Source organism: Rhipicephalus microplus, chromosome 7 (genome assembly GCF_043290135.1).
Source record: "Rhipicephalus microplus isolate Deutch F79 chromosome 7, USDA_Rmic, whole genome shotgun sequence".
Taxonomy (NCBI): Eukaryota; Metazoa; Arthropoda; class Arachnida; order Ixodida; family Ixodidae; genus Rhipicephalus; species Rhipicephalus microplus.
This window is the reverse complement of record NC_134706.1, coordinates 76,434,958-76,443,522: the sequence shown is the minus strand read 5'-3', so window position 1 is coordinate 76,443,522 and position 8,565 is coordinate 76,434,958. Positions and strand designations below refer to the sequence as shown.

The window sequence follows — 8,565 nt, the reverse complement described above, 5'->3', positions numbered from 1 at the left end:
TAACAGGAGGAATATGAAAGTAATTAGAACAAGCAACATAAGAGATGCAGGAGAACAGTATACACGGAAGAGCAATTATATGGTCGGGGTGTCACCTAATATGAAACGACTACAGAAGAAAGGCTATAAAATATATATATATAACATGACAGTTAACTCAATTTTAGCAGGCAACTGCCACCGTTAAAATGTTCTGTTGGTTGCGTGAAGGAATAATGCGGGTGGGTCGTTGTCATGACGGGAGCAATAGCCATCTTTCTGGAGAAATCAAACGCGAACCCAGAGGTATACCACCATTCAATTGGATCTAAGATGGCATGCTCATCTAGTAAAATACTCGATCAAAAAATAAATTGACATTGACATGGCTCTCTATTCTCAACCATGACAGGTTTAGCGCAAGTTCCATGCAATTAGTGAAGGGCCGTTTATCGTAAGATTCAGGGGAGTGATCGGTACAAATAGCGAGTTTGATCGCGTGCGCAGTATTCTTCTGAGGCTATGAATTTTTCTTTTTTTATATAGGAATAGGCCCTCATCATTTGAAAACATGTAGCGGGGTTCCTTGAGCAACTTTCCGTGCTTTGTGCTTTTTGAAAGAACGGCAGCTTGTCGGGCCAGTGGCGGGTACGGTTACTGACAGGTAGTAGAGCGCGGAAAGGAGACAAACTCGCGAATATACGAGTACTCATACCACCGAGAGCTAAGCAGAGGCAGATCTTTTTTCTTCAGAAAAACCGCTGGGTGCCCGACGTCACTGAGAATCGAACCTAGAACCTCCAACTATTGAAGGGGACTTTTTACAGCAAAGCTTCCAAACTGACTTCAGCTGGGTGTGCCTATAAAATCTCGAAAATTAAGTCCCTCAAGGACCAGTGTAATGAAGAACGTAAAAGCTGGCAAAGAAGGGGAGGGTACCTGTGTTAAGTACAGAATAAGCTAGCGTTGCCATATGAAAGGCCTTTCTCATATCTCATAAACCTGTCAGTTGTGAGGGACGCTGGGCGCCCGGATTCCTACAAAGTAGGGATACCACTCTTCTAAATGAATAAAATTTGGACGCCGATTCTGAATTTCGTTCCATGTTTACATTCCAAGTTTAGCGCAGGCTGTGCCACGTGAAAAAAAATCATTAGTCCAGTCATGCATGTAGGTACTTAAATAAAATAATGGACGAGGAGAGTCCTGAGGGAGGCGCATGTTGTAGGGGGTCCTGCTGCGTAGTCACTTTTTGATTGCTTCCTCTCGCAGATGAGACCGGCTTCCAGAACTACTTCTCGCCTCCCCCGGTAGGCCAAAACTTCTACATGCCCAACTACTACTTCTACCCTCAAGCATACCCTCAACCACCTACTGTTTACACCCTTCCTCCTCTGCCACCTGCCCCTATTTACGCACCCGCTTCTCCCGAAGAACTCGAGGCCTTTCCCCCCAATGCTCCTCCCAACAGCATTGACAGTAGACGTCCAGGTGAGTTTCTTTCTCTTAGTGCGACAGAAGGCTTAACTGTAGTCGGTGAACAAAAACGAGGATCGACTTGGGAACTGCAGCACATCTGTGTCAATCATCTGTGCAAGGAAGTCGTCCTACGTTGTTTCCGTTATAATCAAGTGTTTTGTTTTTTTTTGGGGGGGAGGGTTCGTTTTAGGGGCAAAACTCCTCTTTGTCTAACCTTGTCATGAGTCTCGTGCAACTGCGAGAACAGAAAGCGAGAAGGTAAAAAAAAACAATGTCATCCAGAGAGTATAATAGACGGCGCTGTCTCATAGGTACATACAAACTGGAGTTGAGTGAGGATATTCTAGATTGCTCTGTACCGCTGTTCTCCAATTGGGTGCTGCGCGGGCTGTGCCTGGTAACGCGGAGAAGGAGTGCCTCTCTCAGTCTCCTAGATGGTCACCATACGTGGCGGATCGTTCGTGGGGCATGAATGAAGCAGAGCTGTGGGTGCGTTGAATACGCTTGCGCTCAGCTTCCTTGGCTCACGTCTCGTCGGTGTTTCCCGCGCGACGTCTGCATTCTCAAAAGCGATTCGACGCATCGACGCATGCATGGACGGATAAACACATGGAGAGATAGACAGACAGACGCTTCGCCCCACTCATTATCAGCCACTCTGTGGATATGCTGTGATTTGTTTCATTGCTGCTAACATGAACACTACACATAGCAATACTGAAATGTTTTTCTTGCCTATTTACATTGGGAATGATGTTGAACTCCGCAGATTTTCGCCAAAAAGTTCAAGTTTTTCATCAGAAAGACACAGATGCGTACATGTGTCTGCATAGAACATTCATCTTTGTGAAATACCTCAATTATTACTGACGTTTTGCAAACGAGCAAATGTAATTGGATTGATAATTGGTGCATGGTCTCTCGAGAAGAAACAAATGACTGCTTCGAGTGAAGATTACGATCATTCTTAACTTTTACCTGAGTATCGTTGGCGGTTAAGTCCTTATACAGACACAACAAACAAGCCAGGACAACACAGGTGCATGAATAAAGAAACGGCTCTAAAGGTGAGGCTCGACGTGTAGATAGACCATTGCATGCGTGAGCCAAACGTCGGTTTACTTTCAGGGAAGATTCGAGCACCTATACAGTTATCTGTCACATGCAAATAGTGTCGCATAATCATAATAGACGGAACTCTGGCGCTAGCGTCTATGGTAGCTGCAATACACCGCACTTCAGTGATCATAGGATTGACTGGTAGTACGCGTATTGTCAAATTTTCGTACCTTTGGTTTCGCTTGGCTTGGAGCTGCTTCGTCACGAAACAAAAATCCAAAAATGTTTAGCCCTGTCCCTTCACTAACTTATCCTTTTAGGCTCACCTGTTCAAATTGGCTCTCGATGTTCACAACCATGCGCGCTTTCATACGAAACATCACCAAAACACAGCAATGAAAAAATATACAAGTGTAATCGAGACCCGCAAGCCCGAAGACTAGGCAAATCTGTGCGACACCCATCATTGCCATGCTCGCAGAACGATTGCAGCGTCAGAGTGCCCTCTAGCTAGTTTTAGGAAGCTTTATTCTCATATGGACCAGCACGCATGCCGGCTTTAGTGACATTGACTCTGGGCAGGCCCAGGCCACGGCATGGGCAGACATCTTGATGTGTACGTTCTTTACCGCCGCTGTGTGCCTTTTCGGTCAGCGTTCACAGCCGTTAATGAGTCACTCGCTCGCTCTATCTTGCGGTGACCTCTTTCTTATTTACGTGTTTGTAGGCCTACAATCTGTATGAATTCGAGTTAAATTTGTACGAATACCTTTCAGCTAAGTTTACTTCTTTGTTGTTGAGATGATGAATAAAAAACGACTTTTTTGTAATAAACTCTTTTGTCACAATTCCAAAACCCACTTTATAGCACAAGAATACGCTCAGTTGATTGGGTGTAATGCAAAAGTAAAATACAGCAGGACAGGCCCGTCTTGAAGTAATGGCTTTTGGAAAACAGCATTGCACTCAACCTGTTTGTGTTTTTCTTGGCATTGTACTCTGTATTTTTATTTCCCTAGGTTCAAACTCAAGTGAAGTGTAAGTATTTGAGCTTTCATTAACCATGGCTTTTATACACACAGCTTATGCCGTCTTTATTGCGTAACGTTCTCCACCGATGCTGATTTTCCTACAATATTCAGTTTTATCAGGTTCGAGTTTAGTTCATGTTTAACAAGTTCAAGAAACCAAGACAGAACGTCTTGGTTGGTGTTTCCTGTTTTGGGATAATCTTTTCGCGTAATGCTCGGCGTGCATTGCGAAACATTTCATTAAGTGCTTGACCTTCTTGTACACTAGTTTAGTTTGGATAATAGCAGGAAATACGATAGTTTCATTGGCCGTAAGGCTCATGAATGTATGAAGGCTATGTCTGAGGGCTGGATGTTGCTACCGCTGAAAATTCGTTGAGTGTTAGCAAAAATAGGGAGGGGGGGGGGCAGAACAATGTCAGCTCGCCCACCGAAGATTTCGCCAGCGTATTCTGTTCTGTAGTATAGCCTAAAATATTGTGAAATTTAGGACTCTACACTTGAAATGTAAAGCTATTGAAGTATCTTGCTTGTATATATTACGATGGCTATGCTCATACGTCTTGCATACAATTCGCCTTGTAGCCTGTTCACACCTTGTAAAACGCCATACGATGAATTCTACCGGGCGTATCGTTGCTACTATGTTATTCACTGCAGAGGGCACTGTCTGCCTTTCGGACGTGGTGTTGCTCACAACTAAATCTTGGGTCAGTCTCCAAACGATTGTAGCTGAATACTACCGATGCCAACAACGTTTGCGTATATGTAATTTTCTCGCATTCAACCTCTCCCCCCCAAAAAAATGATAGCAAAATAAAACGAGAAAGTAAGCTTTAAAAAGTAGGTGCGTATATACGGGAGTTATGTGCATGCATTTTTTGAATTTTATTCTTTTTTTAGCAATAAATTGTCGGGTTCTATGCGCCGGAATGTGATACATGTACATTGATGTGTGAGACTTGAGACACGCTTGAATATAACATAAGATTGGTAACCTTTGAAAAGCGCTACAGGTACAAACATTTCCAAGATTTTCATTCTCGTTACGTAAAAAATCATTGCATTTCCGCCTCTTCATCACTCACCCAAATAGAAATATGCAAAACATTTTCAGTGGTCAGCCTGCGCTGAACTTCCTGCTGTGCGGCCTTCTGCTTTTCGTTGTCCTTCTCCTTTCCGGCATGGCAATCATGATGGCCTACGCTATGGCAGGTAAGCCGGAGGATATTGCACCGCGTTACACCAGCAAGCTTGAAGGAGTGCTTATGCGAATATCATATATATTTGGGCTTTTGCTCGAATTAAAAACACAAGTGTTGAGAACCCTAAAGAAGAGTTTCGCAGTGCTTGGAAATGAATTCATTATATTTTTGATGCCGCTACCCTAAAACAGCAATTACGCTGCGGGAACAAGTAGTGGCTTCTCAGCGTCGTGTCAACACAAGTGTGACGTCACCAGGAAAAGGAAATCGCGACGTACTAACAACAGCTGTCAGTTCCCTGTCAGTCGCACGTGTAAGCAATGGCGAGTGAATTGTCATTAAAAGGCTTTGGACTCTCAGAGCAAATTTCTGTGATTTAGAGTGCATGCCGGACGCAGATTACGCTAACTCGGTGAATGGTGCTAACGTGTCGTGGCAACGTCCACAGAGTTGACACTCGCTTTTAAGTGCTGGATGGTGAAAACCTTAAATAAACTAAAATATTTATACTTGTTATCTCACTGCGGGGTGGGGAAAGTGTTGATAGTTCACACCTTGGAATCGAAGAATGTCCCTTTTGGGATCCTTGAAAATTATGTCAGTACCCCTGTATGAGTAGACTCTAGCACTAATTCCTAGCAATAAATTTTCAGTGAGTGTTGCTAGATTCGCGATGTTTTCTCACTAAAGTGGCTATTTGGCCCCGTTAGGCAAGCAGGCTTAATAAAATCGGTCATCTACTATTTAACACCACTAGGTATGCCACTTTTAATGAAGAACTTTGGGTCACACGTTTTTTAATAACTAGTTATAGCTTGTAAATAAATGAAAACATATTGCCGACACTGAATATTTCTTTTTATGACACCGGCATTGATAATAAAAATATAGCTAAGTCTGAACCATGGTCAATCATTTCAACTCTGTAGGTCTCATTGACTTGAGCGTAATTTCTTCCACCCTTGAACTCGCGTTCAAATATATGAACGGTCAGTAGTTTAATTACATGCTTTTGAATGTACCTAATGTGATTGTGCATTATCTTTGCAGTAGTTGTTCTATTGCGTTTTTTTATTGTACTTCAGTTTATTGCACAAATGTGCTTTTCTTTCTTTTTCTTCTAACAACGCTTTTCTTTATTATGATTGCGCAACTCACTGCCGCAGTGTACATCAGGGCCTAAGGGCACCTCACGCTGTCCCATTACAGTAGAAGGCCGCTTGTATGTTCGTCCCTGCTACGCTTTTCCGGCTGCTACGTCGCTTTCGTTGATCTGGGCGCAGTATTCATAGGACCTAGTGTATTGAGAACCCTGCTGTCGGGAACAATCTCAAGAAGGTTGCCGTATGATACGCCGTAAAATGCGCTACATGCCAGGTGAAAGACCATGAAAATGGGTGACCATGTGGCCTGTTCACGCAGCATGGCCTGGCTTGGCTGTAGGATCAATCATACGAGTGTTGCAAGCAACATGCATAATGTACTTACGTGGCCGCGAACAAAACCATACCCTTCGAGATTCTTATTGCGAAGACCACGTGTGGGACGTCATTGGTTTTCAAGTTGTTTTTAGCTCTGGAGAAAGTAAGGCCTTCGAGCAACTAAGGGAAAGCTGCGGAGGCAGTGCTTATGCGCATGCACGCTTACGTAAAATACATTCCCGTTAGGCACGCATCTCGCATCGGTGTGGAAAGTGGTTCTCACTTCACGCAGATAAGCGTTGCATTTCGACGGAGATGCCACTCAGAGTTGGAGGGACACGTACGTGGTAGAAGGCGATACTTTCTCAGGTGTCCAAAAACGCCAAGTGATATTGTGTAAACTTAAACAAATATATATATCTCATTGTCTGGTGTGCTGCATTCTGTCTGAGAGAATGCCTGTAGAAAGCAGAGGAGTAGTTTCTTTGTCTCGCATAGAGAATACGCAAGACATTCTGGAACCAGACTTACTCGCGGAAGGGTACGCGTAATTATATCTATAGCCTTCACTTGATGGTAAAAGAAAGTTGTGCGCAATTATACCGCCTCAAAGCTCAATATATTGTGTTTTCAATAAAGATAACTTATAAGATCTATCTGAGAGACTTGCGAAACCTGGAAATACGATTTCATACAACTTCACTACTTGATCAGTGTCTGTGAAGCGGAGGTTTGTTAGTTTTTCATATGCAGTTGATATTTCCAGAAAAGCGCTCAGTGGCCCGGAATGAGAAGACGCAGGGGGACGATGAGGGCTTCGCCACAAGTCGGGATGATGACAATGGCCCCACCGTTCGACGTAAGGCCGAGGATGCCACGACGATGGTCTCTGCTCAGAGCAAGGCTCCCGTGGTTCTCGAGCAGCGAGAGAAGAGCGGGAAAATCCACCCCAATAGCTGACTGGCTGCGCCTTTTCGCTGCAAGGGGCATTCGGTGCTTTCTATGTCGTTGCTTTCAGCTGGTATATTGTAGAATTTTGATAAATGAAAGCTAATTTTATACGTAAAAGTATGCCGCGTATTTCGGTGCTTTGCTGCAAATGTCGTCAAAAGACGATAGTCTCCTGCCACCCTTTTTTCAGCGTAGCGTCGTATTTGTACCACAGCCTAAAGAACACAAACGTCTGTAAAATTACGTACCTATGTATTTTCTAGTAAAAGTGCACACCATATAACACTTGAGTTTTGCTGATGTGCATCAAGTATGCGTAATATTTGCTTTTTGATCGACAATATTCACAAGTATGAACACAGCCACAAGTTCAAGACGGCAAGGCGTGGAGTAAGTGGTTAAACGTTTGCCGGGCGGCCGAATTGTTTCGCGGGGCAGGCAGGCGGCCAGACCGAAGTATCGGCGTTCAAATGCCCCAAGAAAGACTTTCGTCTTCAATATGCCCGGAAGTTTCAGTACATGAGCATGATGTTTTGGGTGTCAGAAAAAACTGTTGATGTGAGTATGAAATCGTCACATTTTTGTTGTTAGCAATTTCCAAAGAGATTCCGCAGGTTATGGAATCGAAACCCTGCTGCGGCGACTGCATTTTAGATGCAGGAGAAAATGATGTAGGCCCGTGTGCTCAGATTTGGGCGCACGTTAAAGAACCCCATGAAGGTGGTTGAAATTTCTGAAGCTTTCCACTATGGTGTCTCTCATATTCATGTGATGGTTTTGGGACATTAAACACCACATATCAATCAAAGCAATGTCCAAACAGAATAAAAAGTTTACCGAAACTCGTCTATATTGGGAGAGGAATATTCTTACCCGAAACATAACCTATGGAGGCCATCTTAAACCGAAGTCAAGGACTGCATACGAAACAATATTAGGTTGTTAGTTGAGAAGCAGTAATTAGGACATAAAAAAGCTAAATATTGTTCACGGGAGATCCATTCTCCGCTAATGTCGACCGAGCACACAACCTTAAAATAAATTGCTTTTTGCAGATACTATATGACGGTGTCGCTACAAATTAATCATTGTTAGCTAAATGAGCCTAGCCTATTGACGTTATTAGCATATATTTGCTGAACTCGCCAAGAATATTGTCTCTCGTGCATATCTATGAAAGAAAAAGGGAGAGATGTACACTCTATTATTCAACCAGGCTTGAACCCTAATGTGGGTAGCCTCCTAAGTCCCCTTAACTACAAAAAAAAAGAATATTCGCAGGCATGCAAACACTGAATACTTTCATTATGCCAAAATGAACCTAAGAAATTCGGTGCTTTTAAATACTTGTATACCACCCATGAGAACACGCCTTAGCGGCAGGAAAGGGGGGCTTGCACAACTTTACCCCTTAACAATTTTTTAATATGGATGTTTATA

General features: G+C 43.4%; 1 protein-coding gene across 1 annotated transcript; it reads left to right on the top strand.

The window, feature by feature from the left end:
- The first annotated feature begins 4,610 nt into the window (after positions 1 to 4,610).
- On the top strand, positions 4,611 to 7,134 carry LOC142766984 (uncharacterized). Its single transcript, XM_075868197.1, has 2 exons — positions 4,611 to 4,763; positions 6,941 to 7,134. Exons 1-2 carry the CDS (start codon positions 4,649 to 4,651, stop codon positions 7,132 to 7,134), a joined length of 309 nt encoding a protein of 102 aa, XP_075724312.1. The 5' UTR covers positions 4,611 to 4,648.
- The last annotated feature ends 1,431 nt before the right edge of the window (positions 7,135 to 8,565 follow it).

Coding starts and splice junctions, on each gene's coding strand:
- LOC142766984 (XM_075868197.1), top strand. CDS start 4,649: ATGCAAAACATTTTCAGTGGTCAGCCTGCGCTGAACTTCCTGCTGTGC. Junction 4,764..6,940: donor GATGGCCTACGCTATGGCAG/GTAAGCCGGAGG, acceptor TGATATTTCCAG/AAAAGCGCTCAGTGGCCCGG.